The sequence below is a fragment of the Leopardus geoffroyi genome, chromosome C2 (assembly GCF_018350155.1).
Source record: "Leopardus geoffroyi isolate Oge1 chromosome C2, O.geoffroyi_Oge1_pat1.0, whole genome shotgun sequence".
In the NCBI taxonomy this organism is placed as follows: Eukaryota; Metazoa; Chordata; class Mammalia; order Carnivora; family Felidae; genus Leopardus; species Leopardus geoffroyi.
The window spans coordinates 140,222,589-140,245,593 of NC_059333.1; the positions used below are offsets into that span (position 1 = coordinate 140,222,589).

Consider the following 23,005-nt stretch of genomic DNA (forward strand, 5'->3'; position numbering starts at 1 on the left):
TGCCTTTGAGAGGGAAAAGTCATCCTCTCCCCATTTTTGTGGTGGTGGGAGAAGGGAGACAGGGAAGTTCCACACTCCCAAGATAATAGCTCCGTACTCCCACAAAACTTCTTTCTCTCCTTTCCCATATTTTATGACGGGACTGGGGCTGTCCAAGCCAGCTCATCTTCTCTTAATAAGTCTTATGGAAGGTACTCATGGTCTCTTTAGAATTTGGGATACTCAGCACCTTTTACCATCACTAGTTATTAATTCGGAAGTAACAGCCTATCTTGCTAGACTTGTATGCAGTTCTATTTAGCATTCTCAAATTTAAATCTAGTTTATGTTATGGGTAATATTCACCATTTGGTTTAAATCAAATGTATCTTCTCAGGATATTTAACAATCTTTCTGGTTTGGGCTAGGCCTATAATTAGTAGTCTTGTTTCCCCACATTCCAAAATACAAAAACCTTAACTCTGTCCTACTCACTTGATTTAATTAGCAGATCCAGAGGAATATCTCAGATATTCCTAAATCTTGATAACATTCTTCAAAAGAATCAGAAGATTCCTATACCCGTGGGTGAAATTGCTTTAAATGCTCCGAGTCTTAACCTCATCAAGATTAGGGTTCTTTAAGTAAAATTTTAGTGAAGAAAAAAAATGGGAAAGGGTAAGAACTTACCCTACCAGATATCAAAACACACTATAAAACTATAGTGAGAAAAGCAGGATGAACAAATAAATCAAAAGACAAATTAATCTATTGAAAGAACATCAAGTACAGAATCAAATCCAGATATGTATAGGAATCTTAGGAATGATAAAGCTAGCGTTGCACCTAAAAGTTACTATATGTAAATAGAGGGGGATATTTCTAAAATACTGGAATGAACGAAGGGGGCCTTTATAAATAAGCATGACATGAAACTGGAAAATATTAAGGAAAAATAGACTTATTAAAAAATTTAAACTTATGTATGTCACGGGCATCATAAATTAGGTGAAATGGCAAATGATACACTGAGAGAAAATATTTTCTCCACACATAATAGATAAATAGTGTTATTGTTAGAGGTGCACTGAATTTATTTTGGCTGAATACTGAAAAGTCAGTGTTAAAATCAATGAACAGCCTAAGGCAAGGCTGAATATTCCCATCGTAAAATGATCCTCTGAGATACAGCAGTAAATATGAAATTTTAAGAATTTAAGTAATATTATAATTTCATTATTAAAAATTCAGTATGTTTTTAAAGTTTGTCATTATGATGTACCAATGTAATTCCTCAGCACTGCCAGCTACTAGATGGCTCCTGTGCATATTTGCAATACTTAAATAGATGTTTTCATTTAATGAAAAGCATGAATTGGGAGGAGAGGTTATTTATGCCAGTGTAGGTTACTGGTAATGAAGATTTTGCTCTGAGGTCGGTAAGCTTCCTTTTCCTCTAATAGTTACAGAAAGGTAAAGACTTGCCTTCTCAACTCCCAGACCCTGAGGATTTGGCTGATGGTGGGGGCACAGGGTCTTTGAAGTGCTCCCGTGAGCGGAAGCTCTGTGCGGTGCTGAAAGAAATCACTTTCTGAACATTGACGAAGCAAACATAAGGTTTTTTCCCCTCACATTTTAATTTCTCATATTTTTACATGCTTGCTGCTTCCCACAGTCACTGGATGTGCTGCCTTCCCTGCCAGCAGCCGTTGGTCTTCCCCAAGTCCTTCCCTGTCAGTGCCGGTGTTTAACAGCAGACAGTATTACAAACCGTTTTGTTCCAGCAGCCTCTTCACGTGTGGTAGCTGCTCTTCCATCTCACTTGGAACATTTGTTTGAATACCTGAGGAGGCAGGTCCAGATTATTCCCCTGCGTGTCACAGTGTTTGTCTTTGGCTGAAAGAGATTTTCCGTCCAAAGTGACACTCGTATCGCTTACCAATACTTTTAAAGCCACTGTTCACATAGTAGCATTGAGTACGAATGATGGGATCGTGCTTATTAAAGATGATGGTAACTTACATGATCTGTGCGCTCCACAAGTTCGGTAAAGCTAGAAATGGCGTCAAAGGAGGCATCTGTCCGTTCGGTCTTCCAAACACTAATGCAGATTTTGGCTAAATACTGAGGCCCAAGCTAAACTTCAGTGCATGCCTGATATTTGTAATACATAAAGTGCTCCTTCATATTGGTCAGAAAAAATGGACAAAGGCAGACAACTCACAGAGAAAGAAATATAAATAGTGAACAAAACTGAGCAAACGTGAAACCTTAGGCATCAAGTTAAAGGCAGTTACAACAATAACAGGCTTTGTTAGCTTAACAAAAAAAATTACAAAGATAGGTAATGCAGTGTGGCTGAGAATGCCTGGAAACAAGGTAAATTCCTTGTAGTGAAGGCAGTTCTCAGCAGTATTCCCCAAAAGTTTGAGATGTGTACTCTCTTGTCCAGCACTGTTACTTAACAGGAATCTACCCTCCAGAAGTACTTCCAGCCACGTGCTCAGAGATTTATACAAAACTGTAATACTAGTTGTTATAACAAAACATCAGATCAAATTTAAGTGTGCATCTGTAGAGGAACGGAGAATTGAATGCTGAAGAACCATGAAGGAATGCCCTACGATTATTAGAAATAATGAGCTAGGTGTATTCGTACTGCCATATATGCAAGCACAGTGTATTGTTACAGAGGAAAATGCAAGTTGCAGAATGTTTTTATGTGATTCCCATTTGATGTAAACATAAATTTAAAAAAGTATGGAGGGATGAGTTTCGAACCGTTAACAGTGGTTACCTTGAGATGGAAGGAGTATAGGGATGGGGGAAATAGAGGGCCGAAGGTAATGTTTTTGATATCATACGCACTTCTTTGTTACTTGAGTTTATTATAATGAGAATCTATTACTTATTCATTTTATATAAGACTTAAATAAAACTAGGTTAGACCGAACCACAGAAGAAAGATTCCATGAAAGACACAAAAATGAGCTACTTGACATCATTTCAAGGCAGACATACAGAAAGCCTCCAGTGACTTGATGGGAGCTAAAAGAATCATGTTATCACAGGTATTATGAAACGGCTGGCAAGGCAGTCGTTTATAACCTTGAGGAATCAAAGAAATGGCAAAGTGCAAGGCACAGATTTCAATAATAAAATAATTAAGTTAAAAAACACAGAAAAGTGAAAGAAAGCTGTCACAGTCACCATCGGGTCCCCTTCTCTGACTTGCCGATAATTCACATCTAGAGAAGAAACGTCTGTGATGAACCAACTTATAATGGTACTACCACACAGGGATACCTGCCATATGGAGCGATATGGTTGCTATTTTGTGTGTGCTTCTCACTTATCGTCTCATGTGTTTCCGTCCATCCTTATATTCACTCAGTAAACAGACTTAGCAAGAGGGAAGCGGAGTGACAGGCAGAGCCCCATGAGGCAGGATTTTGTTTAGCTCTAGTTCTCCAGTACCCAGTACAGAGTAGGGACTCAATAAATATTTGTCGAATGAATGCATAGGTTCTAGTCCAGGGGGGAATACAGATTAGTAAACAGCCAACGAAAAGACAGTATTCTCCGTGCAGTAATAGGGATGGGAACACTCAAAACAGAAATGGGACGCCTAAGACTGCAAGAAAGCTCCTAGAAGACATCCCCGAGGATGCTAGGCTTGAGCTAAATGTTGAGAATGAATAGAAGCTTTCCAGGCAAAGGAGATGGCAGAAGCAAAAGTTCAGACTTACGGAAGAGCAGGGCTTATTGAAGAAGCTGCAAGCTGTTTTTTCTGGCTTCAAGCATGAGCAGAGGAGGCTAGAAAGACTAGGTCTAGATCAAAGATCTTGGGAGCCCTACTAAGGACTTTTAGATTTTATCTGAAGAGAATGTCTTCACGAAGACAATCAGATTTAGATTTTAAAATTTATTTTTATTTTATTTTGAGAGAGAGGGAGAGAGTGTGTGTGTGTATGGGGGAGGAGCATAGAGGGAGAGAGAGAATTCCAAGCAGGCTCCACACTCAGCACAGAGCCCAACGCGGGACTTGATCCCACAACCATGAGATTATGACTTGAGCAGAAGTCAAGAGTCCAATGCTTAACCAACTGAGCCGCGCAGGCACCCCAGCAGATTTGTATTTTAAAAAATGCACAAGAACACTTAGTTGCCAGTCTTTATTTTGAAAGTAATAGCAATTTTGTATGTGCATTACAAGAATTAATTCATTTAATTCTTATAACAATCTATGGAGTCATTACTGTTATTGTCTCCATTTTGTAGTTGAGGAAACTGAGGCACAGAGAAGTTAAGTAATTCGCCCAAGGTGACTCAGTTATTGGTGGAACTGATATATAAACTCAAGCAGTCTGTATCCAAAGCCCATGCCCTTTTCCTGTATTCTGTACTACTTTTGTTTGTGTTTTTTAAGAACATACTTGTTTTCTTAAGAAAAGGGAATCAAAATTTTTTTCCATGTAATTTTTCCCGTATCGCCTACCAACCAAGATAGAATGTTCTTTGACCTTGCAAATAGAATCATTCAGCAGTTTAGTAGTCTGCCTGTCTTTTCCAGTCCCCTCTTACCATACAGCTGCTTCTTTATCTCCTTTAGCCTTGCTTCTTGTCTCCCTCCCCCTCCCTTTCTGGATAAGCTTTAACCCATTTGGCTTCCAGGGTACCCAGTGTAGCCCCAGCCAAGAGAGAGAGGCCAGCTGGGCGATGAAGTTGCAGGAGGAGTTGTCTGAGACTTCACCTTCCAGAATCAAAGGTGCACAGACCACAGATCTCAAAAAAAATGGGAGAGGGGGCAGAGTACTCAATATGATCACCTTTCACTCACTTGTAAATAATCATGATGGCTGTTCAGTCAACAAGCATTTAGTGAAGAGCTTCTCTTTGCACCTGAAACTGTGTTGGGAGGCAGAGGTGAGACCAGGAGGTAGAGCTGGGAGAAGAGGAAGTAGTACTGCCCCTTGCCAATCAATGGCCTTTCAGTCTTGCACTTTCATTCAGGCTAGTATTTCATAGCTAGTATTGTGTCAAAAAAAGTGATGACATTTTTATTAAACAGACGAGATGATGTGGTTTAGAGGTCTAGTTAATGAAGAACATTATAAACCAACTCTCACCCCCATTATTTTCCATTGACCCCACCCTGTAAATCCTGTTCCTCAGCCTCAGGGAACCTCTAATAGATGCATCAATGGTATTTGGGAGAATTAAGTGCTTAAAATCATCCAGCCCTGTGCTGTAAGCATAAACATGCTCCTCTTCTCAAAAATTCAAATTTTTGCTGTGAACAAGGCAAAAAGTGTAGAAGACTTAAACTTTAATTTACTTATCCACTGATAAATTTTGTGGATCTTCTTTAGTAAGAGGAGGAAGACCAATAGAGGATAATATCAAAGACGGAGGAAGATTTGGGAAAGTAGTAACAATGTAGAAACCTAAAGTGATGGGAATTTTTTCTTTTTTAGAAAGAAATTGTTAGAGAAACAAGTAATGCATGTTTGGAAACTGTTATTACGTCCCTGACATATCTGTATCCATGAAATACGAAACCTTTGTAAGGAGATTTGTTTTTACTTAGGATCGTAATTATAAATACACTACAAAGAGTGGGTCTCATTCCATTAAATTCTCTGTGATAGTCATTTGCTGCTTATATATTGCATAGTTTTGACTCACTAACCTACAATCTTAATTTTCTTCTATTCATCAAAAACATTTTAACATTGAGAACTACGTGGTTAACAACACTCGATGTTTAAATTCCCTCATTTTATACCTTTATGTTATTCCTTCATTTGTACATTAGACAAATTTCAGATTTGCATAAATTTGTGAAAGTGTGTGCACAGTAATGTTCCTCACAGCATTGTTTATAAAAGCAAAAATTGAAAAGAGCCCAAATGTCTCTAGACCAGAAGTTGGTTATTCAGGTAAATGTTAAAAATGATGAAATCAATTTGTGATTATTGACATAAAAACTTATTTACCATATCATGATTTTTTAAGATGATAAAAGCAGTCTCTACATTAATCTTTTTTTAATTGTGTGTGTAGAGAAGAAGTTCAGGAAGATCTATGAATGTTAACAATACTTCTTTCTGAGTAAATTTGGAGATGGTCTTCACTTACAACTTTGTCTTATATGTATTGTTGGAGGTGGTTTTTTATTGCTTTTACAGTTAGCATGTATAATTTTACAGGTGGAAAAAAATAGTCTTTTTAAAATCAGACTTGAAAAGGTAAAAGGATCTCTGAAAGAAATGTAATGTTAAATTGTTTAAGCATACAAAGAAATTTTGCACAATGCATGTTAATTTTATCAGTTCTCCACCTTGTGAGATTTTCCTTTCTTCCCCTACTAAAATAGTATTAACACTTGATATAAAACCTTTCCCTCCCACAGCTTCCTGTTCCCTATCCTTCATCTGTCCCCTTCTTCTTCATTTGAGCTGCAATGACAGACTATCTTGTTCCAGTATGCCCACACTGTGAGGATATGATTTGAGGCAGAACATTAACATCACTGGTCATTCTGACATTAAACCTGCCCTTTACCGTGACCATTGAGTTAGGAAGCACAGATGGGTCTTTAGTGCATTTCACTAACGGACATTCTGTTCAATTAAACACCTGTCTTCAGTGACGTAGATCTCAGCTCTTAAGAATACCTATGTTTTCACTAAGGTTTTGCATTCTAGACTGAGAAATTGGAGCAAGATGATTTTTTTGTGACTCCGGCCTCTCTTCGTCCCTTTAGACTCTAAAGTCATTACTTAATCTGAACTGCAAGACTGCATTTTTTTTTTTACAGTATCTTAGCCAGTTTCCAAGCATTTGGTATTCCTAGTTTTCATCTTCTTGAACCTGGTTGGTTTAGGCAATGGTTTCAGTTATAGGATTTGGGCAAGTGAAGAGAGGCAGAAGTTCTGAACAAACCCAAATAGTGGGTAGTCTATTAAATTGTTTGTGATATAAGTGAGCATAAGACACTGGCCTCTGCCTAGAATAATCATAACAAGCTGAACACAAATCCAAGAAAACATAAGCAAGGTTGTAAGCAGTGTCTGGTCAAGAAGGCTTTCAAAAGCTTCAGCAGCAGCACCCTCACCAGATCATTAAAAGGTGGTGTTTCTCTTGGACCGCTAATATTAAGAAGCTATAACCATGAATGTCTTACTAGGCTAGAATTTCAGAATCGTCCCCATTTATCAGTTGTATTAGAGCATGGGCACACTTCCTGACTCTTTTCTTGTCTTTAACATAGTGTTTGCTAATTTTTCTCCTTTTCCCCTTTGGTTCTTTCTTATCCACTTGCTCTAATACACCCAAATTCTCAACACCAAAAATAGAGGAAATAAAAATCAGACGAGAATGGAGGAAAAGGGGGTGCATTCTGGGGTCCCCAGAAACCTAAATTACTTTTTCTTAATTGCTCTGATTTTGGGGGGTCCCGTCTGGGTGGAGAGCAGGCTCCCGAGCAGTGTGTAGTGAAGTGTGGGGGCTCCAGGCTCAGAGCCTGGCACCTGCACTTACTCCGTCTGGAGCAAGTGACTTACCCTCCTGTGTTTCACTTTCCTGGTGTGTCAGCTCCTCCGAGTTTTATGGAATTAGTATGTTTGTGTTAGGACGTGGTGTATCTGAGTATTAGCTATTACTTAATATCTACCAGTATTTTTGTAATAAAGAGCTATATGGATTTTGACATTCCCCAGTTTGGAGGGAGAGGTAGTCCATCTTGCCCTGTGTCAGTGGGTCTCACTCGGGGCTGCTGCTTGATTGTGTTTGGCTGAGGCTCTTGAAGGCTCCCTCAGTGCAGGCCACCAGGGGGGCTAAGCCTCCGGGTGGAGGACTTAGCCAGGCCATCGCAACCACTTCCCGAAGAGTTCTCAGTGAAGAGTCTATCTGAAAACGAGGGGAGGAGGATGGGAGACGTGCGGTGGGCACAGGGAGAGAGAATGAGACCTGTCAGGAAACATGACAGGAGCCATCAGTAAAGGCACAAGCAGACGACTCTTTGGGCAACTGGTGTGAGATGTGATCTATCACTGGCAGGGCATTTACAGGTCTTGCTAAAGCAACGTGGTTCCAGGGTAGAGAGCCGCTTTCCACCACCTCCCCGTCTGCTCCTTGAACGAGGCCTAGCTTTCCAGACCCTCCTTTTCCCCAGCTCTGAAAGAGGAGGTGCTGCTGCTGTTTACTGACTCCCGGCTCTGCTTCCCTTCCAGCTGACCCTCTGGTGGGCAGCATCGCCACACAGTACATGACCAACAGAGCAGAGCACGACCGGATGGCCAGACAGTGGACCAAGCGGTATGCCACATAGGGGCCTGCTGGCTGCTGCCCCCGCCGGACCTGTGCAAGCACATTCACCAAGTGCATCAATAGCCCTGCCCACCCCTCCGGACCTCGGTTCTGATCTTCTTATTTTTATTACATTTTGAACCTTTTTCTGATGGTGTGTCATCCATCCCCCGTCCCTTGTCCCTTCCTCCTCTTCCTCCTCTTCCTCCTCTTCCTCCTCTTCCTCCTCTTCCCTCTCTCTTCCCTCCACCCCTGCCTTCTCAATTTATTCCCTTTTTTTTGATTTCTATTAACTTGAAAGATTTGGGGTTTTTTTTTTTCCCACCTCAACATGGATGGGAACTTTTGTTTTCAGTGCAAACAATGTCGGGTCTGTAATAGTAAGAGCTTTCTTACAAAGCTTCGTATTACTGTGTGGTTTTGTTTTTTGTTGGGTGTTTGTTTTATTTTGGTTTTTTTTCCTTTTATGTGATCTTTGGGAAAACACGAATTCAGAATTATATCTCATTTCTACTTAAATGTAGTGCTTAGGGTTAATTTTTTGTACTGAAGTCTTTATTGGTGGGTGCATGCTACTGGGAACAAGTTTTTTGTACAAAAGCTTCAATCAGAATCACTGTGCATTACTGAGGCTCTGTTTATCACTAGCCTTCTGTCTCCCACACAGAAGACTGTTGGATTGAACAAAATAATATGTATTTTGATTTACTTAAAGTGCTTGTAAATTTCTTAGGGACCTGCCACTTTTGACTGTGGATCAGTTGATGTACACTTGTATTATTAAAGCACTCAATAAATCACTGTGGCTGATAAATGCACTTCTGGTAACCCAGCGTTTGCTTTGTATCCTGGTGACCAGCATAGCCCTACGTGCAGCGAGGCTTGTCTAATTCAGTTACAGATTCAAGTGTATTTTTCATCTCAGACCTCTAATATTTCTTTGTAGCTAAGTTGCTTACCATGTGGAATTTCTCCAGCTGTCAATAACCTGATGATTTTATGGTTGTTTCAGGTCACTGTCACTTTACATATTGGCCACACATTACTTTGTCATAGACCTCCTTTCTGTTACAACCTTCTTTACTTGACAGTTAAAATACGGGACTCCAAAAACAGCCTTCTAGTGGAAGTCAAGTCAGACTGATCATTGTGTTTAACTACTGTTGAATTTATTTCTCTCCCTTTTTCCTCTGAAGATTGTTGTCATGATTACCCTTGAGTTTGGGTTTTGTTTTTTCTCTATAGTTATGGTGGGAGAAGTAAACTGTGTCAGTCACGGTCAACACATTCACTGACAAGGGTATGTATATCTGGCTTTAACCTTCAGACTATTTTAGGTATGTTTTGTTTTCTCGCATAATTTTAGTGGAAGAAATAAACTCAACTGTATCATTCATGGTCAATACATTTGTGACAAGGGTATGTCTGTCTCGCTTTGACCTTCAGACTATTTTAGGTATGCAGCTATAGGGGCAGAAGAAACTTGCGTGTGGTGCAGTTTGAAAAACATACCGATGGGGCGCCTGGGTGGCTCAGTCGGTTAAGCATCTGACTTTGGCTCAGGTCATGATCTCACAGTTTGTGAGTCCGAGCTCTGCACTGGGTGAGCCCATGCCCCGTGTTCAATGAGCACAAGCCCCACTTGGGGTGAGACCCACTTCTCTCTCTCTCTCTCTCTCTCTCTCTCTCTCTCTCCGCCCCTCATAGGATTCTCTCTCCCTTTCTCTCTCTCTCTCTGCCCCTCACTCACTTGGGCCCTCTCTCTCAAAAAAATAAATAAAATTTAAAAATAAATAAAATTTTAAAAATAAATAAAAGATTTTGAAAAAAAAAGAAGAACATACTGACCTGCTGACTGAAATTCAGGGTTCTCTGTGTTACAAGTCATATTGGAAAGTCCTGCTCTCACTAATCACAGTTATAAGCCCACCATAAAGCTTGGTCTCATTTGAGGAACATCTTTACTGCTAAATAGTGGGATTTACACATGGAAGTCATTCACCTCTTAAATATTTCTGATTCAGATTTAAAATCTTTATTTGGAACAGATTTAAATATCTGATTCAAAAGATGCAGGTTTTTGTGGTTAAAAAGAAATCCTAAAGAAAATATTGTTTAAACATCGAAAAGGTAAGTTTTGAACCAGAGTACATAGGGTATTTTTTGTCCTTCTAATAATGATTTTACCACTCATTTTATTTGAAAACATTTTCCTACAGACCATATGTGTGAATGGGCATAGCTGTATTCCAATAAAGCTTTATTTATCAAAATAATCAGTAGCCAAATTTGGCCCATAAGTTGTAGTTTGCCAGTCCCTGATATATAGACCTAAACAGACAGGGGTGGGGGTGGGGTGGGAGTCAGATAACTGTGTGTTTAACATCTCTTTCTTTTCTTTCTTTTTTTTTTTTTTTTTTAATTTTAATCTATTTTTTTTTAATTTACATCCAAGTTAGCCTATAGTGCAACAATGATTTCAGGAGCAGATTCCTTAATGCCTCTTCCCCATTTAGCCCATCCCCCCTCCCACACCCCCTCCAGTAACCCTCAGTTTGTTCCCCATAATTATGAGTCTCTTATGTTTTGTCCTCCTCCCTGTTTTTATATTATTTTTGCTTCCCTTCCCTTATGTTCATCTGTTTTATGTCTTAAAGTCCTCATATGAGTGAAGTCATATGATATTTGTCTTTCTCTGACTAATTTTGCTTAGCGTAATACCCTCTAGTTCTATCCACGTAGTTGCAAATGGCAAGATTTCATTCTTTTTTATTGTAACATCTCTTTCTTAAAAATAAAATTAATTTTTTTTAGTTTTGTGGGGGGTTTTTGCTGTTGTTGGTTTTGAGAGAGAGAGTGCACACACTCAAGCAGGAAAGGGGAGAGCAGGAAGGAGAGAATCCCAAGCAGGCTTTGTCAGTGAGGAGCCTGACTCCGGACTCGATCGCTCAAACCCGTGACATCATGACCTGAGCCAAAATCAATAGTTGGATGCTTAACCAACTGAGCCACCCAGGTGCCCCTAAAATAAAATTAATTTAATTAATATAATACAAGACTAATTTTTAGGAAATTACTCATAATGTGTTTTTATCTACAGATTTTCTCACCAAAGGTTTTTATATTTACTTTTTTTTTTTTTAATTTTTTTCAACATTTATTTATTTTTGGGACAGAGAGAGACAGAGCATGAACGGGGGAGGGGCAGAGAGAGAGGGAGACACAGAATCGGAAACAGGCTCCAGGCTCTGAGCCATCAGCCCAGAGCCTGACGCGGGGCTCGAACCCACGGACCGCGAGATCGTGACCTGGCTGACGTCGGACGCTTAACCGACTGCGCCACCCAGGCGCCCCTATTTACTTTAATACTTTAGATTTAAAAAGTCAATCTTAAAAGCACTTAGCCCTATTAATATGCAGTCTTATTAAACTGATTTTTATTTTGCTTTTGACTGATTAAACTAGACTTACGATATTACAACTGACCTTTATTGAAAATCTCTAAATTCACTTTGATTTTCTTCTTTTAAAATGTCAACTCCATTGGACATTTTTTAAATGATGTATCCCATATATTACATGTACATCTCCTATTTGGTTGTACTTCAGATCATTTAAAAATATGTGTTATTTGGGAGCCAGAGACGATAACAGTTCTAGTAGGAATTCCTGTCACAAATCTGTGTTTGCTTTCCCATGAGCCATCTTTAGATTTTATGTCAATTTGATAGGAAATCTCTAAAATTTTTTTCCCTGTGTTTATGAACTCTAAATACTTAATGACAAACAAATGTACCCTCGCCTCAACATGTGAAAGCAAGAGAAACTCCAGAGAGAGCAACAAATCCTTAGCTGAGCCTGTTAAGTCTAGACTCCAGATAACATAGTAATTTTACTGGAAATCTATAACCACAGCAGGCAATACAATTCCAGTGTTTCTTAAAATGTTTGCAAAGTAAGATTTAAGAGTAGTTTAGCACTCGGAAAGCTAAGTCGTTTCACTAATAATCATGGGGAAAGCATTTCTAAAATTCAGGCGTCATTTTGAACCTTAACCTTTAACTTTCCATGCCAGCGATTGCTAGTTGTAGTATTTCACAGATTTGTCAAATAAAATGTTGGCAGATCTTTGAGAGCCAGGACTTCTGGTCATTGAGAAAGTAGTTTGAAATGATACTTATTGATCTTAAGTATTTCAGGAGGTGGTGGCCTTAATTTGCCATAAAACTACAAATAAATTGAACAGTCTTCATCTCTTTTACAAGAATCCATTGAAGGCACCAGGTGCAGAAGTGGTCAATCTTTTCTTCTTGTTCTAAGATTAGAGAGTCAACCTAGAAGTTCATCCTACAATACTGGTTTGGGAATTAGGAAGAAAGGAAATATTTACTCAGAATATACTGTGCACCAGGCCGTAAGTTACCTAACAATAAGACCTCAGCATAGTCCCTCAGGGTGTAGGCTGCCACGGTCTAAACATTTGTGTCCCCCCCTCCTCTGCCATAATTCATATGTTGAAACCTGAATCCCAAGGTGATGGTATTAGGAGGTGAGGCCTTTGGGAAGTGATGAGGTTATAAGAGCAGAGCCCTCAATACCGGGATTAGTGCTCTTATAAAAGAGACCCCAGAGGGCTCCCTGACTCCTTTCCATCATGTGGAGACACAGTGAGAAGTCAGCAGTCTGCAACCATGAAGAGGACCTTTGTTGGAACCCACCCATGCTAGCACCTGGATCTTGGGCTTCCATTCTCCAGGATGGTGAGAAGTAAATTTCTGTTGTTTATAAGACACCTAGCCTGTGGTGTTTTGTTACAGTAGCTTGAGTGGTCTAAGACAGTGGCCCTTGTTCATGCGCAATGAACAAGATACCAAAGTGAGATTCCCACCCAAGCATGTGACACCAGAGCCTTGCTATATGGAGACCACATGCACCTTTCTGCAAACTCAGATCATACTGTAGAAACAAATTATCGTAATTCAGTCTTAGAGTCGAGGTGCCATACAATTTCTAGGTGGTGGGGGTTTTGCCATCTTCAACAATTGGAAAAAGTTTGAAGAAAATATGGACCTGGTATTACATGGGAGACCAAACAGCACTTCTAATCTTAGACGTGACCCAACTATGGAAACCTATCACTTGGAAGACCCCTGAACATCTCTGCATTTCAATACTGCAGTAAAAGGGGCCATTAATTATTCCTAACAAATTCCACAGCAGTTTGTATTTTTTCTTTCTTTTGTTTCAAGTTTTTATTTAAAATTCTAGCTAGTTAACATATTGTGTGTAATATTGGTTTCAGGAGCAGAACTTGGTGATTCATCACTTACATACGGCACCCAGCGCTCAACCCAACAAGTGCCGTCCTTAATGCCCGTCACCCGTTTAGCACATCCTCCCACCCACCTCCCTCCAGCAACCCTCAGTTTGTTCTCTGTCATTTAGAGTCTCTTATGGTTTGCTTCCCTCTCTTTTTTTTCTTCCTCCTCTTACATTTATCCATTTTGTTTCTTAAATTCCACCTAATGAATGAAACCATATGGTATTTGTTTTTCTCTGACTGATTCCACTTAGCATTATACTCTAGCTCCATCCACATCATTGCAAATGGCAAGATTCCAGTCTTTTTGATGGCCAAGTAATATTCCAGTGTGTGTGTGTGTGTGTGTGTGTGTGTGTGTGTGTGTGTATACACCACATCTTCTTCATCCATACATGGCAATTTTTAAATGTCTCTATAATAAGTTGTGTGTTAAAAAGAGATATGTCCATAGTTGATATTGACAACAGTTGTACAAAAAGCCCTACCAGAGGATCCTGACCTACCTATGCATTTTATTTCAAGGTAACTTTATAACACCGTCAAGATGTGCCTTCTGTACGAGGCTCTCTGGTATGTGGGGTGGAATCTTTCATGCCATAGGGGCACACCTCGTGTCCTAAAGGAGTCCTGTAGCTATCCTCAGAGGAGATCCAGAGCAGAATATAGAATAACTATATTCTGGACCGTAATTCTGTAAGTTACATCACATCTGGAATCTCTTAGAATTGACACATTCAGGGACTCAGGGGAGCCTGGCCTCTGAGGACCTGCCTTAGTAGACGTGCATTTCCCTACACCCAGACACCCCTGGGGCGCTGACTGGTTCCTCGCGCCTGGAGCATGGCTCCTCCCCTACATACCTTTCTCTCTCACATTCCACCATGTGCACTGGTAATGTGGGTTGGGGTAAAGAACTTACCCCAGTTTTGCCAGACTTGCCCTGTTTTAAAACAGAAAGTCCCATGTCTTGGAACCCCCGCAGTCGAGGGCAAACCAGGGCTGTTGGTCATTCGAGCTTTTGTGCTGCTAAATTTCAGCGGCAGATCTCAGGCATTACACAGGGCCAGTTTAGCCCATGGAAATGTTGGGCTTGGGGAGCAGTGTTTTCCCTGATATACAGTGGTCCTTTTAGAAGAGAAGCACACTCGACAGTCTGAAGAATCTTCACCACTCTCTATGGCTCTCACACCCAACCGTCTCCACTCATTCCCTGGTGCGGAAGCATGTGAGTGATTTAAACCAACTGCAGTCTTCCTTTACATCTTCAAACATGACTTAAGGTAACGTATGCCTTTCTCTGAAGTAGTCTTATGCATATAATACACTTTTTGAGAGGATTTTTTTTAAGTTTATTTACTTATGTTGAGAGAGCATGTACGAGCGGGGAAGGGGCAAAGAGAGGGAGAGAGAGAAAATCCCAAGCAGGCTCCACACTGTCAGCAAAGAGCCCAATGTGGGGCTCGATCCCACGAACCGTGAGATCATGACCTGAGCCAAAACCTAGAGTCAGACGCTTAAAGGACTGAGCCACCCAGGCACCCCGGGTGGATTTTTTAAAAGGGAAATTCCTAAATTTTAAAATCTTTTAATGTATCAGAGCCCCACAGGACAGTGGAGGAAATAACGTGATCATCTCTCTCTCTTACCTGTTTATAAATCCACATAGTCAAAGTTGGGGGCAACCCCAGCTGCTCCGGATCTCCAGGTATCAGGGCTTTCAGTTCTGGTTACAGAAAAAAAAAAAAAACCTTACCCAATCACCTTGGCATCCTTTGGGGCTGGTGTGATTCGTAATCCCACCCTCCTATCACCCCCTCCTCCCGCACAACATTGCAGTCTCATCCATCTTTTTAAAAATTGGACGGGAGGTCACAGTTCAGGATGACAATCACGTCCTGCTTTGCAGGAAATTTAGACCTCCTGAGAAATTCTGTCAGGCTATGCAACAGCAAGGTAACAGATGCTTTACAGTTGGTGCCACCGAGAAGCACCCCACCAGATTCTCCTACTTAATCTGTAGTGCAAGAACAGTACAAAGGGGCAGAGAGAGGTCATGCTCGCCTGGTACAGCCTCCCTCTGCTGAGCTTGTCTACAAGTAAGATGATAACATTCTTCATTGTTCAGTCTCCCACTCGAAACTACTGGCGAACAAATAAATGAAGATGGCCACTACCATGAAACTGGACAGTTTGCGTCTTTGTCCTTTAGACTGACAGCTCATGACTTTATGTTCACCAAACATCTCCCAGCTACCACAACTTAAAAATCAAAGCAGCTTGTGGACAGTTAGTCAAAACCTATGATGAGAAACTCCAGAAGCTATTATGAATCCCCAGGAGACCCCATTCGCTTTAAACAATAACGGGGAAATGATTTTAAATTCAAGCGTGATTATGCATTTTTACGTAAATGTAAAATATCTGTCCCTATTAACGAATCCCAAAATTCTTGTGTGTTCTTAGTGGCGTGTAATAAAATGCCCCGATGTACTTGTCAATCCAGATTTGAGCTGTTGGACTTTGGATGAAAGGTAAGGTTCTTGTTTGGGATTTTTTTAAATAGTTGAATAAAATAGAGTAAAAAATAGGTTTAGATAAAAAAAATACTGCTTCCTGGGCACTGCAAAATAACATAAAGACTGTATGTATTAAACTCCATAATGTTTGCAAGCTCCTTGATTTGTTTTATGGGTTAAGAGGTCAAGAAGCAAGTTGCTAGGTCAACAGAGTCCAGGGAAATAAAAAATGGGTGCACTAGTTAAGAACAGAAATTTTGTGAGAATGGTAATATTCTTATTGATAGCAAGAGATTGAGAGTGTAGCTTCCATTTAAGGAAGATGAATAGGGAACTACAATTCTTTCTGAGGCCGAGTCTATAAATTATCCCTAATACCCATTCTCTCTTTCTTCCCTTCATAAATAGAACCATCAAGTTTTGGCTGGACACATGACCACCTAACTAGGAACTAAATTCCCCAGTCTTCCTGTGATAGATTCATTATAAAAAAGCGTCCCAATTCTCAATCCTTCTAGTATCCACATTTTTACAGCTGCTTCCATGAAGAAATGGAGTCTTTTTTTTTTTTTTTTTTTTTTTTTTTTTTTTCCACCGCTTGAATCAGAGCTGGCCTCATGACTTGCTTTGGCCAGTAGACTTTAGTGGAAATGATCTGATGCTGGTTTCAAGCCTGGGCCTCCAGAAGCCATGTGCACTTCCCAGCTCTCTTGGAACCCATCCGTGCCCTGAGAGTAAGTCCCAGGCTAGGCTGCCAGAAGACGAGAGACCATGTGGAGACGAGCTGAGATAATCCTAGACCAGCCCATCCACCAATATCCCAGGTTGTCCAGGCAAGATCCGCAGAACCGTGTACTCGGGGCTGACAGCAATTGATGCATCAACCCAACTAAGACCAGATAGCTGCCCACCTGATCCTTCTACTTGTGAGCAATAATAAATGCTATCGATTCCAGCCACTTCCAGTTTTGAAGTGTTCTGTTACACAGCAGTAATTAATGCCAATGCCAAAGGAAGTGAGCAGAAGCGACAGGAGCAAATTCCGGACCTCATCCTGTAGGAGGAAGCTGCTCACCCTCCACTTCCTGTTTGCACTTTCCGTGGTGTGGAATGGAGGTGTGCTAGTGAGCCAGCTGTGACCGTGTCAACAAGGGCCACACCCAAGAGAGTATGGAGCAGGCAACAAGCAGAAGCTCAGTTTGGAACATGTTGAGACTGGAGTGCCTCGGATACATCCAACTAGAAACGTCTGGCCTTCGGACACGTGAGGCTCACATTGAGGAAAGCTGAGTGTCCCGGATGTAGCTATAAAGTTGGGAATCCTTGTATGTGACCCTAGAAGAGGATGATACCGCTCAGAGTTAGTGTAAAATAAGATAAACGCGGCCAGAAACAAACTTGGTGGATGAACCACGTGGCTTACCAACCGCCCTGACCCAAATGTCCAGAGATGACATTTTAACACATTTACTTTAAAACGTTTATTTTTGGGGGGGGGGGGGGGGGTGGTGGGAGGCCGGGGAGGGTGGGTGATGGGTATTGAGGAGGGCACCTTTTGGGATGAGCACTGGGTGTTGTATGGAAACCAATTTGACAATAAATTTCATATATTGAAAAAAAATAAAAATAAAACGTTTATTTTTAAAATAACATCTATACTAATGGTGGAAAGAAAAAAAAATGCCATCGGCAGACGAAATACTCCGAGGTTGACAGAGCAGCTGGAATTATTGATGGACCATAAGCAGAAGTATAGGCAAAGTAGAACTCACACAAGGGAAAACTCTACAGGGTAAGAGCCATTCCAGAGTTCGACTTCCTTCCTGCTGCTGAAATGCAAGAACCGGGGCTGCTACCATAGCCTCCAAGAGGATGGGGCCACGGGATGGTGGAGCCTGTACCGTAGAGCACTGGAGGACGGTGGACGTCCTGCCAGACTTTCATGCAGACAGAAGTCAATTTTTATCTTCTTTAAGCCCTGCCGTGTCGGGGTTTCTGATGCTTGCAGCTGATCTGAGCCTAAAAACATGCACACCAACCTCATGCTGATGGCTGCCTTTGAGGAAGGGAAGGAACAACGCTGGGGAGACAGACGAGATTTCAGTTTTACTTCTCATGTTATGGTTCTTTTTTGTATGGAGCTGGAAAGCCAATAACTATGACAAATGTTAACACACGTTGGGTGGTTGAAAACAGGGTGTTTGTTACAGCATCATCTGTACTTTGCTATATGTAAATATTTTTCCGAATTAAAAAATTTAGTGTGAAAAACAGATTGTAAGTAAGCTTTACATAAGAGGGGATAAGTGTGATGTATTTTGGTAAGTTTAAGTTTTTTATAATGGTATTGCCGTTGAAATCAGAAGGAAAATAAAGACATAACAAAGGAGATAAGAGTTGGAATGGGTATCGGCAGCCTAGGTAGAAAATCCCTTCAATAAGAATTGTTTTGAAAAGATAAAGAGGGGCACCCGGGTGGCTCAGTCGGTTGAATGTCCGACCTCAGCTCAGGTCATGATCTCATGGTTTGGTTTGTGGATCCGAGCCCCGCGTCGGGCTCTGTGCTGACAGCTCAGAGCCTGGAGCCTGCTTCGGATTCTGTGACTCCCTCACTCTCTGCCCCTCCCCCTCTCATGCTCTGTCTCTTTCTGTCTCAAAAATAAATACGCGTTTAAAAAAATTTAGAACGTAGAAAAAAAATGGGATGGTAGTGTGAGAGAGAGTTTTGATCAATGGAAGGGACTTGAAAATGAAAGATGCCAGAGCCTCCTTATGATGATGAAAATGACCAGAAAAAGAATGAAGGGAGAAGAATTTAGTCTTGCTACTCCAAGCACTGGCAGCACCTGAGAGCTTGTGAGATATGCAGAATCTCAGGCCCAGACCTGCTGGATGTGACAAGTTCCGCAGGGGGACAGCCTGTGGCAGGAAGGGCACTTGGTCATAGTGGGGGAGGATCCCAGGGACTGGTGCGGACGAGGGAAGATCATGGGTTTGGCAATGGGGAGGTGAGGGAGTCCCCACCTGACAGCTTCTATTTTCCGAGTAGAGAATGAAGCAGAATCACCTAGGAGGCAGAAAGGGACCATGGGAGGTTTGAGAGGAGAGAAACCCTGAAAGGGTCATCTCAGAAAGAAGAAAGTGACCAACCAGTGTGGAGCACCGCCTGCGTCGAGATGGGAGCTCTGAGCTAAAAGAAACCCAAACAACTAGTCATCCAGCCCGGATGGCTTTCTCCAGCACCGTTCAGGAACAGGAGGCAGACAGGCAACCAAGAATGGACTGTGCTGGGCCATGTAGGCAGGAGGGAAAGAGAAAGGCCAGAGAATTAAGGGCACTCACAGGGAACTGATTGTATGATGGGCCCTGACATCCATCCTGACAGTGGGGTCAAAGGCAAGGGAAGGATGGAAAGTGGTGATTACGTATTAGTAACGGGCAGCGTGGCACTGAGACATGTCACCGTGTGACTAGTCTCAGGTTAGTTATGAACCACATAGTCAAGTTACTATAACTGGAACAGGTCTCCTGTTTTGAACGCAGGGGTTTGCCTTCCACATGATTCGCGTTTTGTGGGTAGTTTGGATATGTGTGTCACTTTCTGTCGGCTAGTGTCGAAAATTGCAGTAATCTGTATTCTGGGTTTACTGGTAACGATAACATCAGGTGCCCTGCAAAGGGGAGGAGAAGAATTGCCCGTGTGCTGGCTTGCATGCCAGCTCCTTTGTATATGTTCTACTCACACCTCTATCCCTAAGATAAGCCCTATAGGAGAGGCATAATCACCCCCAGTTTATAGGTGAGGAAACAGACACAGAATGGTTACGTAACTTGCCCAAAGGTCACCCAGCGAGGAAGTAACCTGGTCAGGATTCTGAACCCTTCCTCTCACACCTTCCTGCCTCTCCCTGTAAGAAGAGCGACTTTGTTGGTGATCACGTGTCCAAACAGGTGCACTCAGCCCAGCACACACATTCCCCGGTTCTTGCCACATTTTGTTTAACTAACAAAGTAACAAGAAACCCTGGGCAGTACATTCTTGGGTGGTGATGTGACTTGCTGAAGGTGGGGGTTCTCAAGAATATGGTAACATTTCTTATTTGTAGATTTTTTTTTAAGTTGGCATTGCCATTAGAGATGAAATTGTTTTTCAACGTTTATTTATTTTTGGGACAGAGAGAGACAGAGCATGAACGGGGGAGGGGCAGAGAGGGAGGGAGACCAGAACCGGAAACAGGCTCCAGGCTCTGAGCCATCAGCCCAGAGCCTGACGCGGGGCTCGAACTCACGGACCGCGAGATCGTGACCTGGCCGAAGTCGGACGCTTAACCGACTGCACCACCCAGGCGCCCCAGGGGTGAAATTGTTTTAAAAGTACTAATGTCAGAGGCTTGAAATCCTAGAAAGCTGAAGACGGTGTACCTTTGGGCAACAAAAGTAGATTTCTGTGGCAGGATATTTCGGGCTGCTTTTTCTCCTCTGTTGGCTTATTTTTGCTTTATGTTTAATGAATAAAAAGGGTAATCTATTGGGACAAGATTCTGTATTACTATTACCATCATCATTGTAATTATTACTAACACCATAATCACTACCAGATTCACCACTATGCAAATATTCAGCACAGGGTATGGAACACACTATATAAATATATATGTATGTATGTGTATACATATAATCTCATTTAACCCTTTCTACAATCCCCTGAAGTGTGTATTATCTTCATCATATGGGTGTGGAAACTGAGACCCAGAGGTTTTAATAGATGCAAACACATATTTGCTGCTCTCAAACCCAGATGAGCGTGGCTGCAAAGCTCAGGGGCTAAACTACTGTGTGATCCGATCTCCCAATCCAAGGCAAGTTGAGAGCGAAGCATTGGTGGTTCAGTGGTAGAATTCTCGCCTCCCAAGGCAACTTGATAGGTACATAATTACAAGTTCACTAGTTGATGATGTAGGAAATTATTGGGTTTATACAACCAAAACCCAGGTAAAGCAAAATATCGCATGCAGCTCCGTTGGGTTTCATAGCCCCTTAAGTGGAAAGCACGGAGAACAAAGCAGGAGGAAATGTGAGTGATCCTTACTGTCTGGGGTATTTGGAAGAAGGCAGCAGAAATCCGTTCCAGAGAGCACGGAGTCACCCTGTGCTTCACAAGCCCACCAAAGAGCGCTGTGGCCGTTTATTCTCTTCCCTCTGGCAGGAAGTTTCTACTTTTCCTCTTTTCTTTTTTTTTTTTTTTTTCCTTCCAATCCCCGTGGGAAGATTTCTAGTCATTTTATAGCTGAATTCAGTAGAAAAATAATGTTTATTCACTTCACAGCCAATTTGGGCAGCACACATCTCTATTCCGTAACATAATGCATTGATACATTTATGATTCAGAACTGCAGGCACATTCCTTGCGTTTCAGGCTGGGTAAAATTAAAATATCACTTTCCTTCTTCTTTCCCGTGGATTCACTTGAGGTGCCCTCATTAGGCAGAACTGGTGCACTTGGGAGAAATGCCAGGCTTCAGAAAAGAGGCTGGTAAATCTAACCTCATAAAGTTGCAGCAGGCCAAAAACGAGACACGAGGTGAACGTGAACACTAACTGGGCTTCTCTGGCTCCCTCGTCCTTCTGCCCGCCTCTCTCTCACACACAGTCTGGCTTCCTTCCTGCCACTTTCCCCACTCACCCGAATGTCACTGCTCATCAGAGCCAATGGTGTCTTCTCAAAGCCCATCTTCAGGCTCCAGATAGCACACTCCATGCGGGCACCCTCCTTGCGGAACTTCTTTTCTCCTTGGCTCAGGTTTGAATCCCACAGGCCCCGATGGCAGGCTTTCACTCACTGAATGTATCTGATCCCTGATTTTCTGTCCTTTCTTCTCGCCTCCCCCCTCGTTGGGTCATCTCACGTTTTCTGATGACTTCTAAGTCCCTCACCTGGGGTCTGTCACAAATGTCAGCTCCAAATCGGCTACTTCCCACTAAAACTGGTTGCCTGGGAATCCCACCAGCACAGCAAACTCTGTATGCTTTTGAGTTGAACTCATGCACTCAGTATGCCTTTATCACATCCCTTGACGACGTATGGCAGCAGGAGGACCACGGACGCAGACAAAGCACATCCTGCAAGGGACCAGATGTGCCCGTACCATGTTCATCTGTTCCCCCAGGGGAGTCACAGGGCTGACCTGCCTCAGCTCCTGCTCCAGGAGGAAGCACATTCGAGAAAGCTCTGGAACCCTACAAGCTGGCACTTAGGCAAGTTATATAACCTCCCGCGCTGCTGCGTGCCTGTCTACAAACTGGAAATAAAACTCCCGCCTCGTGAGGTTATATTTTTAAATGCCTGTCCAACAGTGAGTGCTGGGTACATGCTATTACCCACCTTCTATCCCTTCCCGAAACGTCATCCTGCCAAAATCATCGGTTTGTGCAGCCAGAATCTGCTGTATGAGCCAAAGGTAGTGGTCGAAGCTGCCTCCCTTCCCCCTAGCCTGGATTCTTAACCCAGGGACACAAGAGGGTTAAAATTTAATTAAAAGAGGAAGAGAAAAGAAAGAATATGAGCTAAATAGGCGGTGTAGAAACACTAGATCAGGGAGATTGAGTGGTTTTTCCCAAAGTTATTAATTCCAGTGAAATTTGTTTCAGGTATTTGATCGGTGCTCATGGTTAAGCTACACTCCACCTGCATATCTCTAGAAGGATACATGAGAAACAGTAACAGCAGTTGTCTCTAGGGAGGGAATTTGGGATATTATAAGTTAGAATTATAACTTTTTATCACTCCCTTTAATTTTTTAAATTTTTTTTAACGTTTATTTATTTTTGAGACAGAGAGAGACAGAGCATGAACAGGGGAGGGGCAGAGAGAGAG

The 23,005-nt window shown here is 41.9% G+C and overlaps 1 protein-coding gene across 6 annotated transcripts in view; it reads left to right on the plus strand.

Moving 5' to 3' along the window:
* UBE2E2 (ubiquitin conjugating enzyme E2 E2) overlaps positions 1-9,110 on the plus strand; it is a 372,155-nt gene extending 363,045 nt beyond the window's left edge. For 4 of the 6 annotated variants that reach the window (XM_045436291.1, XM_045436289.1, XM_045436293.1 and 1 more), the window contains one exon: positions 8,217-9,110. In XM_045436291.1, coding sequence (XP_045292247.1) covers positions 8,217-8,314 — 98 coding nt within the window. In that variant the 3' untranslated portion in view covers positions 8,315-9,110. The remainder of the gene's footprint in view (positions 1-8,216) is intronic. The other 2 variants (XM_045436287.1, XM_045436292.1) reach the window with 1 other exon arrangement.
* The last annotated feature ends 13,895 nt before the right edge of the window (positions 9,111-23,005 follow it).